The 16,824-nt window shown below is 39.8% G+C and overlaps 1 protein-coding gene across 2 annotated transcripts in view; it reads right to left on the bottom strand.

Annotated features, from left to right (window-relative positions):
• Positions 1-16,824, bottom strand: part of SNX25 (sorting nexin 25) — an 80,247-nt gene that overhangs the window by 17,261 nt on the left and 46,162 nt on the right. Inside the window, exons 7-10 of one of the 2 annotated variants that reach the window (XM_026084083.1) lie at positions 13,095-13,226; positions 10,899-11,174; positions 6,582-6,737; positions 3,423-3,554 (exon numbers count right to left, since the gene is read on the bottom strand). In XM_026084083.1, the coding sequence (XP_025939868.1) occupies positions 3,423-3,554; positions 6,582-6,737; positions 10,899-11,174; positions 13,095-13,226 (696 nt within the window). The remainder of the gene's footprint in view (positions 1-3,422; positions 3,555-6,581; positions 6,738-10,898; positions 11,175-13,094; positions 13,227-16,824) is intronic. The other variant, XM_026084084.1, reaches the window with a different exon arrangement.

The following is a 16,824-nucleotide window of genomic DNA, read 5'->3' as shown; positions in this document are numbered from 1 at the left end:
TCAGAATTAGCCCTTAATATTAGATTTCCACAATTCTCATCCTCGGCCCTTTCTCAGGCCCTTTCCTTTCAGGTTACACACTTACTTATGTGACAAAGATTCAGGCATCAAGTACCCTAGGTGGTTTCAGGCTTTTTCTTTGCATTTGCAGGAACTTCATAGCCTCAAGACAGTGCAAGGACTAATTATTTTAGAATTTATGGTCTACCAGTGTGCCACAGATACCTAGTCCACAAAAGGCAAAGATTTATATCTACTCGCTAGAAGGCACAAAGCAGCACCCCAAAGTGGGTAGCATGGAGATATGAATGAGGATGTTCAAATGGCTCCATACACCAGTAAAAACTACACGGGATGCAGCAGAGGTGGGCACTTCCTACCAAAAAAGAGATGCTCACAACTAGAAACATACAACGGAGCACTGTAAAACCAAACAGGACACAATTACCATGAAATACTTTCCAGGGGAAGCAATAGCTATTAGCTACAGTAAGGAAAATGCAAACTAAACATTACCAAAAACTGTAATAATAGTTCAGTAAAGTAACCAGCTGCCAAGGAGAGCTGTTGAATCACCTCCGTTAGAGGCACTAAAGGCTGCTGTAGATATCCATCAGGAATGATTAAATATTAACAAAAACTAGCCTTGTCCTCATGCTGGTGAAGAGCTGCATGACTCACCAGAAGCATCTTTCAGGCAGAGCAGCTCTCTGAAACCACCCACCCCAGCTGCGAAGCAGCAAGACAGCGGCTAACCAGGCTGCGGCTTCAATTCCCTTTTGAATACAGGTGGTGTACCTGGCACACCTCTGTTCTTCTCAGTTCGCAGGAAGTTAACTTGCTGAACTCTCACTTAGCACACACATCCTAAATTTTGATATACTTAAATGAGTAAGACAGGCTTTCTTCCCCACCCTATTCAAATCCACGAGCTCCATTCCTATGAAATCGATTAAAAAAAAAGTTATGCTCTGGAACTGAGACRACTTCTTTCAGACAGAGGAGACAAAATGTCTAAAATATGCAGTGATGCAAAGACCAAAAACATTAGAGCAGGAAGAGCAAGTTCTCAGCTAGCATAAGCAGCCCTAAATTTTATACCTGCTAGTACTGAGGGAGGTATAACAGTTGTGGGGAAATCATGCACAGAATTACACGAAGCGTTAGCACAAGTCTCCTTCAAGCTGTATGTTCCTACAGCCTTTCTTCCAGGCTCTGCAAATCAGCCAAAACATTTACGTCTCCAAAGACAGTTTATCAGAAAAGTCAGTTACCACACAACACCTATAGGTGTTGTATTAATTATTTATGTATTAATGTATTAATTATTATTATCCATTTACATGGATTCCCCCCCACCCCAGCTACATTCAGTTAGATAAATCAAAACTTTAAAGACTGAAAGATGTAAGCTAAGACACAGCACAAACTACATTTGGGACACCGCATGTTTTTCCCAAGTCATGAGTAAGTGCGGATTTTATGAATTACCTACTAACTGATTTAATAAATCAGTTTAAAAGGACAATGATAGGCCATTACTCTTTCAGCTCCAATTCTATAGCAACATTTACTTTTACTAAGCTTCTCTGCAAAAAAACAAAACAAAAACAAAAAACCCACATAGAGCCGCCAAATTTTCCCCTCTGTAAATAGACAGGCTAAAAGCTAGTATTAGCAACAATGCATTTTGCAGATTAAAAAAAAAAAAGTCACCTACTTAATGCCCCTTGAACTGATCCACTGCAGCCAGATCATTCCTGAGCAATTAATTTACAGGGAAAATTGCACCATTAGTGTTTTCTCCAACCTACCCCTTGAAGCACAGAGCTGCAAACAGCATAATTAATACAAGCCTACATTTAATTATCTGAGCCAGTATTTCTTAAAAATTGCAGTTAAGACAGTAAATGATCACACATTAGAATTGTCTCCCAACCTCCCTGTCATTTAGCAGGGCACTAGCCAGAACCACCTACCCATTTAATAATAAAGCAAGGGCTGTATTGCGACCCTTATCAGAAAGCTGTTGTTCTGCAGTCTTGCCGCAGATGGTCTTGCTATTTTAAAAAACAGACTTTTTAAAGTAATGTAGAATTTTTAAAGACAACTTAAGAGCTTGACTGCTTTAAACTGTTATTTTTGAGAGAGTTATCACTAGTTTGGAGAAGTTCAAACAATAACCAAATAAACTCAGAAGACACCCCCACACACCCTCCAAGGAGAATTACCTCAAGCAAACTGCTTATATTTACTTTAAAGAACATTTTCTTAATAGCACAGGAAGACAACCCATTAGAGATACTATTAGCCTTTGTTTCTTTGAAGTGGTAGAGTCATCAAGACTACTTATGTACKGTGCGAACCTGCAGTCGCTACGTAACACAAGCATCTGTCGGGTTCCTTTCTGGACGGTTGTTAATAGGAAGCTCTGAGATACAAGGAGACACTACTAGTACTGTTGATAGTTGTCTCCATTAGGCTCCAACTTTTTTGTTTCCAGCTGGGCAACAACATTACAACATGGGATGGATTTTATCACTGACATGTACCTTTAACGTACACAAGTATTCGTAATGTTCAGAGTACTTCTCCATTTAATATAAAACAAACTTCTATATAGAAGAATAAGACAAACAGGAGGATTTATGAATCCTTTTCAAACTCAGGCATTGAAGTCTGGCATTTATATATAATCTCTCAACTGCCAGTTTTGACAGGTACTGCACTATGTTGCCTTTATGAGGAATTCTTATCATCCTATCAACAAATACCATGACTTTATTTTATTTTTTGGTCAACAAGCAAATGCACAGGTTGTACCGTCCACAACACACTCATTCTACAATTGTTTGCCTACGCCCAAACCGAAGAACAAAACAAAACCAAAAAAAACCCAACCCAACTTGCTCTGTGACTTACTCACAAATTTAAAGCACTTTCCTCAAAATCTGGGTATTCCAATCCAATCCCTTGAAACTACACTGCCATTGAATATCGTAATAAAAACCACAGCAGGCACAAATACTGCATCTTCCAGGCACACCAGACAGACAACTGTGCCAAGTATGATAGCACCATAATATAACAAGACACTGCTCTGACTGTGCTCACTGAGGAAAAATAATGTCCCCCAGAGAGCACAGTGCTATATCCAATGTCAAAATCTCTTCAGGCATATACAGGTATTTTCTGTAACTCTAACAACGGAGTCTGAGAAGTAGAACTTTGGTATATGTGTTATAGCAGAGACTGGAGGAAAGAGAGAGATTTGGAAGAGGTTAATTTTTTTCCTCAGGTAAACGCAAAAGTATACACAGTGTACACAAAGGTATATGGCAAGTATATATGGATTTTTATTTTTCTTTTCACATTGGAAGTTTGAACCGACCCAGAAGATAAAAACCAGGGAAAAAACATACCTCGCCTGAGACAATGAAGGCTTTCCACATGCCCAGATTCTCACACCACCAGTCCGTTCTTGCAATGTGCAGCTGAAGGTCACTGTGCTCTCTCTCCATCAAAGTAATTTCATCCTTCAGCTTGGAAACAATCTGCAGAGGAAAATTTATCAGTTACAATTGGTAAGAAAAAGCTTGTAACATGCCTACTGGTGTCTTTGAGGACAATATTGAGAAAGGGGAAAAAAAGAGTGAGAACAAAACTAGTTCAAAAGAAGAATGAGAAAGGAGAACAGTTGGAAAAAAGTAAGAGAATTTATGCTGTCTTTATAAACTTCTAGAATATACAGTAAAATTAAACATCCGCCTGCAATATTAAAATAAAAAACAAGTTAGAAAGACATGCTACTATCATGCTTCAGGGAAAAAAAATGTATTTTAGATAGGATTAAGTATTATGCATATATATTATGTGTTTTATATAAACTTGAAATGCCAATTACTGAAGGCATTACCTTCAGTAATGCCTTACTTTTTTTTTCCCCTTTCAGAGATATGTGATGTGACTGAAGAACCTGGTAACAGATCTCATTTCTTGGAACTTAACTCTGTTAACAATCTCTCAGCAAGCTACCATTTAAATTCATTATAGCTTTGGAAAGGGGAGGATTTATTTCCGTGGAAAGCACACATTGAATAAGTAGTTCTAATTAAGACATAGCTTACAGTCATACTCTCATGAAGGAGAAATGGTGCATCCTATAGCATCAGCAAAAAAGCAGGTAAACACGCATACTACCAGAAAACAATGCAACAAGAGAATGCGGAAGCGTACATAAAATGTATCATTAGAAACACAGTGAAAGAAACTGATACTTTTAAAAAATATGGTATATCTCACAGTCAAATCTATGAGTCTTTGTTGTAATGGTACATCCTGGTAGAAGCTTTTAAAGAGCTACAGTAATTTTGGAGGGATTTCTGTCTCATGTAAGATGAAAGATTATCTACATGACAGCTCTCTAACACCTTCTAGCATATATCTAAACTCAGAATAGATTTTTTTTTTTTTTTTTTTATTACTGCTTACATACAGATTGCTTTGCAGTCAGCTTACTCTGATTCCTATAATGAGCATACAGGAACAGAGTGCAATGAATAAATACAAAAGAACTTGCAAGGTTTCATCATAAGTAAACAGCTGTTATGTTTATAAAACAAATACTGAAGCTTTATAGCACTGCTGGCTGCATTTTATTATTCTGCTTCAAAGACGTAGGCATTTTTTGAAGACAAAAAATATTTTAGGAGCAAAAATATATGGGGCATAACACTACTCTAGAAGAGGTATGACTTTTCCCCCAAAAAACTTAGGTAGGGAATATAGAGAGAGAGGATATAATCAGAGTATAAAAACTTACTATTTCTCAAGAATAGAAGGGAACATGGAAGTGCTATATCCGTGTGAATATAAGTATGAATATAAGTGTGAATATAAGTGTTTAGTAGTATTTTTGATATCAGAGAAAAAAATCTAAAGCTGTAACGCTACAGAAACAAATGGTATAGCCTAACTCTCACATACACAAGCATGCACACTTTTGCTCTGTACTTACTTAGCACTTGTAATTCTTTTTGCCTGTAGTGCAAATTTTAACTTAAAGCCTAGCTCTAAACTTGTTAAAGAAAGTTTTATGTTCACTGCTGGTACAGATTCACTGGAAGATCTAAACAAGTTAACATAAAATCCCTCCATCTTCCACATAATTTCTAGGAGAGGTGGAAGCATTTTTTAGTTCAATCTAGTCACATTTCATTTCAATAATTATATTACACTATGTGGTTTGAAAATAAGGTTTAGCAAGCACTAGAAAGTGCTCTGGGTGGGAAACGTTGAGGTTTCGCCTTGCTGCCGAGGATGGCAAGAAGAAACCCCAGGAAGGATGCAGCCCCTGCGTGTTCGCAGCGCCACACAAGACGACACCAGACTGCAGTTGGGGCCCCGCAGGAGGCAACCTCTGCGCTCGCGCGCCGGACACGCGCATGCTGGAAGCGGCCCCCCTCCGGCGTGTCCCCAGAGAAGATCAAGCTGTCTCGTACGGCAGGGGGCTTTGTACGCAAGAGGGCACTGCCCGAGGCGGCTTGTCATCCTTTCACGTCCTCTTGGCTGCTCTTTATACTCCACAGAGAGAAATGAAGTGAACGGCGCAGGAGCGGGGCGCCTACTCCTACTCACAGGCCAGCGCCTTCGCACTAACGCTGAACGAAGGCGAGTGTGCACAAAGAACCCAGATCCCCAGCAGGGCACTAATGCTCAAGTGCATCTTTACCCTCGCTTGCAGGATGCCACCCGAGGGAGATGCCCCRGCTGCCTCTTTGTCTCACCAGCTTTCCACCATTTGCAAACAGTCTCACAACGCCCAAAAAGCTTGACCCAGCTGTATCTGAACAGTGCTCAGGAGCACGGCGAACAAGCCTGCCCGAGCCAAATCCAAATCCCTTCTGCCGGAACGTGTTCTTAGATAGCCTAATGATGCACTCTGTAATGAGAAAAGAGGATGCATTTCTGGTCCAAGGCCAGAAAACCAAAGTTTCACATCCCTCAGGATTTTTGCAGTCTGATTCAAGACTGCCCTGCAGCTTTCTCTTAGCTCCTTACAAAGGCAGCCAGCCACTCTCAGAGAGATCTTTTGCCTGTATTTAAGCGCGCCGAGCAGGACGGTGGGGACGAGGCGGCCGTGCTGCGCTGCCTGCGAGCCGGCAGAGGGCGGGAAGGCAAGGRGCGCGCCCCGGGGCGGCAGCGCGCCTGGCGGCGGCGGCGGCGGCGGCTGCGAGGGGACCCGCGCGGCGGAGCCGCTGCCCCAGGCACGCTAGGCACAGGCAAGCAGGGAGGCAAGGAAGAAATACTGCCTGTCACCTACAAGGCAGCGAGACAGCCGGGGAAGAGCTCACTATTCTATGACAAAGCAGTACAAATAATATTTGCAATTTCAGTGGCAGTAGCTTCAAAAAACAGGATAAAAAAAACCAAACAAAAAAAACAAGTTATCAGCTAGCTCTGATTCCTCTTTAGACAGCAGGCTGATTGAAATAGAATTTGACCTGTCCAGAAAGGGCCTGAGATGACTGGATACGACACAAACACATAAAATAAACACTGAATGAAAACAAAGGTACTACCTTTTTGTCAGGTTTTGGTGAATTACATATGGAATTTAGAGCCTGTTTCTTATACTCAAGCTTGTCATTTAGCTGGCGAAGTTTATTTACAGCGTAACTGGCCTGCTCATTAATTCTTGCGCTGCATTCTTCAGTAGCTTCTTCACAACCTTGGCTCTAGAAATACAGGATGGGAGTAAGTGATTGTATCATTAGTGCAAAAAAAGAAATTTGTTTTGTTTGCTCCACATGTGTTTTATGTGCAAGGACGCTTATTCTTGATATAGACAAAAACCGAAGTATAAAGGCTCATTATTATAACAGCTTCTAATGGCTATTCCAACCATCGGCTCCAACATGAAACAGAGTTAAAAAGCAGACAATCTCATTCTCAGTTACACTACAGCTCTGTAACAACTCTTGCCAATTGTGCAAAATGACCTTCAAGTTAAGACTTTAGTTAAAATGAGAGTAAAAATCAAAGTTTATTTTAAAAGTAAACAACAGCTAAGTAGTCATGGTTGATATTCAGAACCAGATAAAAAGCAAATACTGCAGCTCTGAGCTGGGAGATTACAAGAGAAGGGGAAAAAAATAAAACCCAGTTTTAACAAACAGTCCCGCCTCCCACAAGCCCTCACAAAACAGATGCATCAGCCTTCAGATCAATCTAAACCAAATCCTTCCTCTTCATAAACAGATTTTACTGCTCTTTTTAAAGTGTTAATAAAAAAAGGGTTAAAAGCACATATGCGTTACCCTGAATTCATAAATCACTTTCTGCTATACATTCAAACAAATTGCATCTTGCTTACTACAGGCATGCAAAGAAATACAGAACTTCACACCTTTAAGAGACCTTCTGTTTAACTTCTTCTGGCATTTGCCTTAACCTCCCCTTTTTTACTGTACTTCCCCAAATGGGAATGAAGAACTGGAGATCCAGCAAACACAGCATCATGATGTTACCATCTCTAAAGCTGCCATGTTCAAAGAGATCTCTGAGGTTTGCTTGTGGTTGAATATATTTTAATTTATCCATGGCAAACTCTATGAATCTAATCTCATGAACCACGGACAGAGTTCTATGTTATTTAATGACATTTCCACTAAACGAGATGCATCTTTGTACAATTAACAAAGAGCCAACAGAAGGAAATCTCAGTCTCTACTAAATCCTGAGTTTTAGAGGAGATTCTATGCAACCCCACTGTAAATTCTGCAGTATTTTACATCTTAGGAAAAACGTCTGAGAAGGGATACAGTAACAGTAATAACCTTCTCAGTCTGGTCCTCACAAGGGAGGTGAATGTACTGCAGGAGGCAGGAGTCCTAGGCTAAGAAACCCATATCCTTTCCCAGCTCTGCATTTGCCTGCTATGTGGCTGAGTAAATAACATCAGCTCTATGCCCTGTCCTTTCTCCTGTCTAATCTGCATGGACTGTAAACCCTTTAGGTCAGAGACTGCCTCCAAGCACGTGCACAGAGCTTAGCTCACAGAAAATTGGCTGTGGTCCCTTGATAGTACAGAAATACCAATAATAAAGATTAACAACTCTGGATGTTATTCAGAACTCCACTGAACACAACCATAAAACAAAAAACTTATGCTTGTTGGGAAGGACAAAGGTCAAAAAGAATGGAAAAATGCTAGTTTCAATACTGAAGAGCTGAAAGAACTGTCTGTCAACTTCGGTTCCAGTAACTGAAGGACTGCGTGCAGTTACAAAGCAGCAATGCTCTACTCCCAGAGGCAGGCGACGCAATTTCTATAGATCACTAACATTTCAGACACTTACAGCAGAAAATACTGCTGAATCACTGGGTGTTTCATCAAATGCTAAAATTCTGACATAATAAATTATCGCATATTCAAGTTATCAAATAAACTACCAGAATACTCAAAGCTGAGATTGAAATGTGCTGTGGTCAGGTAAGAAGAGCAGAGTAATAATGACTTCCATTTCTATCAGTGCCATAGAACACAGGCTATGGACTTTGGAAACACCAGGCTCATTTCCTTCAAAGTGCTGAAAGCAGACGCTGTTTTCTTCTGTATTTTCCCTTTTACTTGTGACCTTTTAAAGATGACTTCTCAAAGCAGTGAAAAGTGGTGATGGATGAGAGGGAAGCAGAAACAGCTAGCTCCATGTGCGGCAGGACCAGCACAGCTTGGCCTCGCCTGGATTCATGTCTCCTGACTTGGTTTTCTTGTGTTTAATCAGGGCTCGTGCTTTTGCCCTCCCCTCCACGAGGGCATTCATGGGCTCCCACCTAGACAGCTCTACTAGTGAAACCTGCAGAAGATTAACATACGCAACTCCTGCAGTGGCCTGGCAAGTGTGGATGTAGGCCACCAAAAAAACTAACTAAAATAAAAACTGTTAGTGTCTGCTAACATGGAGCCCTCCAGAAATACCAGATTTCCCAGTTGTGGCTTCCTATACATGATACAGAAAGGCTATTAGCCAGCAGCGCATTTTCACCAGCATTTGAAAACCCAGCGGATGCTCCAGAAGAAAGAATTTATTACCTTTTGTTTTCATCTCAGAGCCCTTGAAGCTTGCCATAGAGCCATTAGGACTACTCTACTAGGGAGATTATGCTCCAACAGTGTATGTAGCTTCATGATTAATTTGTGGTTAAAAAAAGTGTAAAGATTCTTCCTCATATAAGCATATTTGGCAATATATTAATTTTTACAGGTTTCACAGCAGAAGTAGCTTTCTAATCTGGCATGTACTTACTCAAGGATTCAAAAGAAGGACAGATGATGCTGATGTCAAAAATCTGATTTTTCAGCAGCTATAGGAAAGCATGAAATAAATGTTATCTGACAAAAGATAGCTAGTCCTACAGCGTTGTGCCAGTTTTCTTGGAGAAATGGCTGTCTCTGTCAGATTCTGTATGAAATGCACGAGGAGATTCCAAAGCACAATGTTTAATTACTTAGTTCTGGGCAAAAAGAGCAAGAGTGTTTTCTGAAAGTCCTGGTGATTGCAAACATCAGAACAACAAAGCTTTGAAACACCTACCACCTCCAACGAATAGCTGGGTCAGGAGTGAGCAAGTCGGCATGTAAAATGAAGATGATAATACTGCTCTGAAGCGGCAGCCCGACCAAAAGCTGCTCCCTAGCCGAGTGTCCGAGAGCACTCGGATAAACGTAACACGAGCTCCTCCAGCACAACTGGTCTAGAGAACCTGCTTGAAAAACCTGCCCTGAGCATGCTGCCATTGGGTTATTGCCTATGACATTTTGAACGCTTGGTTTTAGTATTTCCAGTTCTAGTGCCATTTTAATCAGTTTTGTCTTCCAGTCTATTAATTTATTGAATAAATTAATACAAAGCACTAAGACTCTTTTTTTTTTATTTCATTTTCCATTTCAGACATAAGTTACATAAGTTCTTGACTGTTACTTTTTCTCCTCTTTTGCACAACTTTTAAACCTACTTTAGTACCTAGGAAATGCACAGGGCACAGGGACCAAGGCTCTAGACAGAAGCCTACGGAGGTGTCACTGAGGTTTCCTTCACTGAAAAGCAAAGCAGTTTGTAAGATGTATGCTTTGTGTTCTCTGATATTCAGGAGCATAATGAAAGATATCGAATACAAAAGGCTTGCAAATCTGAAATATCTATTTTAACTAATTTAAAGTTTAAGTAGTCAGTCATTTTGTACTATATTGTTTCGAAGAGATTATAACTTATATAAAATTGTCATGAATCATACTCTGTTAAACATTTCGGTACTTCTATATTGTCTTACTGATCACAGGATAAAGCTAAGCTTTAGCACATTGCCAAGCGATATAAAAACAAAAACTACACTGTAAAAAGTTTTAAGATTCATCACAATCATTATATTGCACTTACGCAGTGCTTTAAGAAACCTTCTCCCTCCCCCCACCCCCCGAATATTCAGACTATTTTATGTCCACGCTTACTCTTCCTTGGTTGAAGAATGCAAATTGTGTTTTGTAATGACAAAGTGCACAGGTGACTCTGAAAACACAGGTACTATCAGATGAGACTGGGTAGTTTTATCAATAGTTTTGCAGTTAGCAGAACTGGGAAAACACCTCTCTCTATCAGCAAGTACTTAGAGTCTAAGGAAAGACACACTACTACAGCTCTCTAGACAAACTGAGAAAATTCAGTAGTGATAAACTCTATTCAATGAAATTGCAAAAATGATGATATTAACAAATATATCAGGGAAAAAAGAAAAGAAAAGAAGCCTAAAGCTCAATGGCAAAAGATGCTTCTAAGCACTTTATTCCAGTATCTTCAGATCACCTTAAAAAACAGTGACAGAAATTACACGTGACTCACCACTTCATCTTTGTCCTCAGGTGTTAGTCGAACAGAACTTCCTTCTTCTTCCTGCTTGATCAATCTCTCATATAAATCACTGACAATGAATGAGGGGTAGTATCTGTCCTTTAGAGTTTCATAAACATCTGCCTGAATTCTGTAGAATACTTCAATGCCTTTATTACCCACGAGACTTTGCTGTATTTCTTTATAAAGTGATTTTTCCACAGGTATTTCTCTGCTTTCCACAAAAAAATTCTGATAAATTTCACTCACCAGTTGAGGTATTTCAGCCTAGGAAGCAAGGAGGGAGAGTGAGGGAGAAGAGAAGAGAATAATAAAAATGCTTTAAAAATTATCAGGATGAGTCAGAATCCGGTGTATAAAGAAGGTTGATCAAGCTGATTTCATGCCCAGACATATGAGAACACATCTGTGAGCACCCTGCCTGTGCACCTATGCAAAGCAGCCAATTGCACAAGATAAATCTTGACATTTGTTAAGCAGTAACACAACTGTGCTCTAAAGTCATCATAGCTTCCACATCCATTGCTTTTAAAAATATGCTCCAAAAGCTAGTGAAAACCAATGAGCGCTAGAGCAGCATTCTGGTCATCATTTTAAGTTCAGATTTCAGAGTTCAGCTRTATCAGCTTCCCTGTCTTCTGCCGGGGACCTGGATGGGACCAGTTCTCACTTTATGTGAGACTCTAATTAATTTCTGAGGCCAAAAACACTACCAGAAGAGACATCTACCAGCACATGAGGCCCCATATTTCCACTGAGCACAGAAGAGCGCACAGGGCTGAACTCTACATTAATAAACAGGAAAGAAAGAGGAAGTAACACAGCACAGCCCATGATCTTTCTAAACTATGTGCTAACTTCCTGAGCAAAATTAAAGAGGTTTTAGTCACTCCCTTAGTACAGTACAACATGCTTGCCTGCCTTATGTGACAAAATCATAGCCACGTGGCTGTGCGATACTACTTATCTGAATCAAAGCTGCCCCTGTAGTGTCCGACAACCCTTAAGTTTCATGGAGAAATATAAGCACAACATGATAGAATGGCAAGCCCTGAATAAATGCACCATATATATTCCTTTAAAAATGAGGAGAGAAATCATAGCTGAGAGGTCATAAAATGCTTCATAGCACCTTTTCCAATCATGCAGTTTGCAAATCAAAACTGATTTATACAACTCTCTTCACAGTGCCTGCCAAATGCTTTTTACGAACATTTTTTAGCCTGAGTTGGTTTTTAGTCATTCTTACAGATCACATCAATGGTTCGCTACTCATGATTTGCCACTCAGGTTACATGATGTTATTTGTGTTTCCCAATTGAAAAGAATCTTTTTAAATAGGAGAGTAATAAAATGACAGTGAATAAAAAAAAATAACTGATAGTGATTCATATTTCATGCTAATGTGAATCCTGAAATTTTAAAATAGTTTCGCAGAAAAAGCCATCCCAGTACTCACAAGTAACAAACATGCCCTGAACATATTAGCTCTGACTATTGCTACAGGATGCTGCCTGCAATTCTAAGTGATATTTCCCACCTTTATTTCAGGGCTCTCATTCCCATTTTGTTTAGCACATATTACAGCATGGTACTGTTTCTGCCCTCTAGCAGTAGGGCAGCACTACTGGTGAAATTTAGTGGCTTATATTGCAGTGGAACAGGGAGAGGAAGGGGCCTTTTAAAGCAAAATCTCTCTTTTCAGGGGACTTTAAAAACATACATACACAAACATCTTTAATTTTCACAGTTTTGGATTGAATGGGTTACCTGTAATCAGCAAGATGAGAAGTGTATGAATGGACTATCAAATGGTAATGTATTGGAAGTTTCACATAAGCTGATCCAAACAAGGCCAATATATCACTGCAAATTTTTTCTTTAGCAGAGGGGAAAAACAGTTCCACTAATTTTGCCTATTAAGTATCCTTTTTACAGGTTACGTTGCTATAAAAACCACCAGTAAACTATCACTATCATGCTATTAAAAAGTCCACAATTTTTTTAAATTGCCATATTAACCCCAAGCAGTGACATAAAGAAGTCAAAATACTAAAGTGCTTAGTACCCATTCTATGCTATTGGTATTCCGAAACCATAAATACAGAAGCATTTCCTAATGCCAAGATCAGAGCAAGCAGAGAGTCCATTTAATGGACAAGCCACATGATATGCAATTTATTCCACCTTGTTAGCATTCTTCAGATACTCCACAGATTCCCAAAGACTGATCAAAGCCCTCTTGTCCATCCTGTCCATGTAGATTYGGAAGTGCTCTCGGTATGAAGGGTTAGCCAAAATTTCCTCAAACTGAAGAATCTAGAGAAAGAAAGAACAAGAGTAAAATCTGAGAAAATACCTATATGGGACTGAACAGCAGCTATTCATCATTGGTGCAGATTAAGGTCACCCAAGGTAACTGAATTAAATTTCCCAAGTGACTTCCCAAGAACTTCCATTCTCCCCCCTAGCTGCCCACAGGTATTTAAGCAGTTCAGCCAAATGTTTGTGACCAAAATATACTGCTGCAGGGGAAAACATTTTGCTTATGTCCTCTTGTGGTTTTCCAAAGAAGGTACTGTATGCACAAAGGAAAACAAACAAACAAACAAAAAAAAACAACCCTGCACACAGAAAAAGGCAGCCAATGCATACTTTGCTTATCTCCTGCTCACAAAGACTTACACTGTTTCTTTACTACTCAGAATTCACAAAATCAGTTCTACATATTTGGAGAAAAGCAAATGTAAGCCAACACCCTTTAATTCAAAGGGGAACAACGCGCTTTCTTCTCAGAAGCGGGGGGTCAGCTTTCCAGTTTGCATATCCAAAAGCAACATCCAACTCTGAATCCAATGGGAGGTCTGAGCATGGGAAAATTCGGCCTCCCCAGAGTCAACATGACGTTCCTCGGTTAGCCTTTCCTCCTCACAACGCCCAGAGCAACTCCAAAATGCCCATTTCTCACACTCTTCTATAAAGAATAGTTCTATTATTAACAAACACCAATTCTCAAATGAATTTTAATTTTTTTTTCCAGCTCATTTGGCTTTCCTAAATTTGCTATTTAGCGTGGAAACCCTTTCAGACATGTCACAAGCATCAGAAAAACTTTTCTTCCAAGTTTTGAAACTGTCTTTTAAAAGGGCTGATGCACTGATCACAGACCCCAATTTCTCACGTTATCTGTAAAACATTTGTTTTCATCAACGGTACTCTGAGAAGTCTCATTAAAATATGCAACAGACACAGCCCAGCCCAAATAACTCATCTGATTTCTTGGCAAAAGTATCATGCTAGACTGCTCAGCTTCTGCCACATGCCCCCCGTGACAAGAATCTCTTTCAAATTCAACTATATTCTTTGTTCCAAGATGCCCAGGGCTTGTTTATGATTGCAATAAAATTCATGTAACTCCAATAAACTTATATTACTACCAGATTCAAATGACTTGTGTAATTACTCCAAATTATTTCTACCATAACTTACCATCCTCCATTTACATGCTATCTGTATATTCTGCTACCAGGAAATTTTTTAATCTTTTTTTCTACATCACCCCAGAAACTACCCACCTAATAACAACCTCCCATGTGTAATTACTTTTTCTACATTGTCAGGATCCCATTTTTAATTTAGTTAATTGGCCACATTGAATAAAGTAGTATTTTATATCAATCAGAATGTAGATTAAAAATATTTTGCTGCCAGGATTAAAAAAAAAAGAAGTGTCAGCTTGAAAATTTACTTACTATTCCAGCACAGCATCCAGCTGCACTGAGACTCAGTACCTGATCAAGGGCAGTGAGAGAGGTTGTACTCCTACACATTGGTTCAGAAGGACAGCATTAAGGGACAGCTTTATTCTTTGACGTAATGCATGTATTTGGAGGAGAACACAGTACTTTTACTGACTACCCTGCCACTGCTGTCGGAAGCTGTTTCAGTCCCCTTGCCTCCAAGTCTAAAGCATGGGCTGCCTTCTTGCCGTAGCCTCTCTAGCGTCTCTCAGCCTTTTACAGAGAACGCCTTGTCACCTGATGCACCCACAGAGCACCATGCAGCCCCAAAACACGCACACTAGATTCAGCTGCACAGACCTTTTGTAGTTGTATAAACTCTGCCTCAAAATAATTTAAAACTTTTTCCACAATACAAGTTGTGAGAATTTACAAGTTAGATGCATCTATGCTCCTACCAGATACAAAAAGTTTCCATGTGTTTTCCCTCCAGGAAGTATGACTACATTGCAGAACACTAAGATGGCATTTAAAGTCATTTATGAAATGCAATTGCCAAAAATTTAACTTTCAATGTTCCTGTGAGGCAGAGGAGCCGAGTTCCAAGCTGACTGATCTATTCTCTGCTTGATCCAAACAAACAGTAGCACCAGCAGTTTCCACACCATGGGCTACAAAGCTTTCTGAGATAAATCTTAACTATTCCCAAGGACACAGAGAAAGAGGGAGTGTGGTCTTTACCCTGGCAGTTAGGGCATTTGGCTGCCAGCTCCCATTCAAATGAGTGTCTGTTTACAGAAATTGCAAAGCATCCATCAGAAACAGCCAGGAAAGACTATAGGCTATGATAATAGTGCTTAGGGGCTCTTCCTGAGATGAGAGAGATGAGGGTTTAAATCAGGCAGAAAAGGAAATGAAAGCCAGACTTCCCACACCCAAGCAGATGCTGCAGTCATTAAGCTCTTGGATTAAAAACTCATTATCACTTCCTCCTCCTCTGGCATTTTTGTGAATCCAGGCCTTTGATACAGCTACAAAACACCTGAAAAAATGAAGAGATGTACAGATGTAGATGTTGAATAAAATGAAGAATCTTCATTTTCATTTTAGGAAGAAAAAAGTAGGACCAAATTTCAAAAATCCTACCAAAACCAAACACCCCCTTCCTCTCCAACTTTTCAGCTGAACCAGTTTTCACATAGCTCATTCAGTTCCATCACATATCATCAAGAATCCTAATAAATCGGAGTGGCCATGGTCTCTTGTGTCACATCTCACTAACCCCCATCTCTTCCTTTGAAAAGAAAAGTAGGTCCTTGAGCAGTGGGCTAATAAATCTTAGTTTCCTGTGGCTTTGTGTTTTATAGCCAGGTATTTCAGTACTGAACATGACATGCATTCCAACTGTGGCTGAAGCATTAATAATCTCTCTAATAAAGAGTTTTTCAGTACCTAATAATAATAATACATTTCAAGTCAGGTATCAGCCACTCTCTCTGTAGAAAGACCACCAATTTTCATAAACCTAATATCTGTAAGACCCTACCACTAAGTCACATTTAGAAAAACATGGTGGCTTGACACAAGCTGTACAAGGAGAAACAGCATGCACATGCAGGTACACAACTGCTGAGACAAGTCTCATTTCCTTAATAAACCAAGCTAAATAAGGTTCTTTAAGAACTGTAGCGACTACATTTTGTCTGAACCAGCTTCCCCAGATTTTGGGCAGGGTTTAAGGAAATTGTGTTTGTCTTAGCTGGTCATTTTCATCTTCACAGCGCTCCTCACTTACAGCTGTGTGCCATTCCTGCTCTTCATCCTTTACCATACCATCATCACCTGRAACTGGCTTGCTCTTACCTTAAGAACTATTCAGGTATATAAACAAAAACTTCCATCTTTCAGAGTTCACTCTATAAATCCTCATTGAACAATGCAATTATGTAGAGAAAGGCTTGCTGAAACAAGGCTTGTTACAGAAAAGGTGATCAGACTGTCAAAGAGGAGAGTAGAGGGATGACAATTCAAAGGTCAGTCCGTGGGTTAGCTACAGAGCACTGTCATACTCTCTAATCAGTCATTTTATCAAGGAGGACAATGGTTCAAAACACAAGGGGAAGAGGGTCTTCCAGCCTCTCGAACAGAGATCTTCACCTTCACGAGGACTGTCAGCT

This window comes from Apteryx rowi, unplaced genomic scaffold (assembly GCF_003343035.1).
Source record: "Apteryx rowi isolate R43461 unplaced genomic scaffold, aptRow1 scaffold_625, whole genome shotgun sequence".
Classification (NCBI taxonomy): domain Eukaryota; kingdom Metazoa; phylum Chordata; class Aves; order Apterygiformes; family Apterygidae; genus Apteryx; species Apteryx rowi.
Note: the sequence above shows the minus strand (reverse complement) of the source record. Positions and strands in the feature narration are given on the sequence as shown.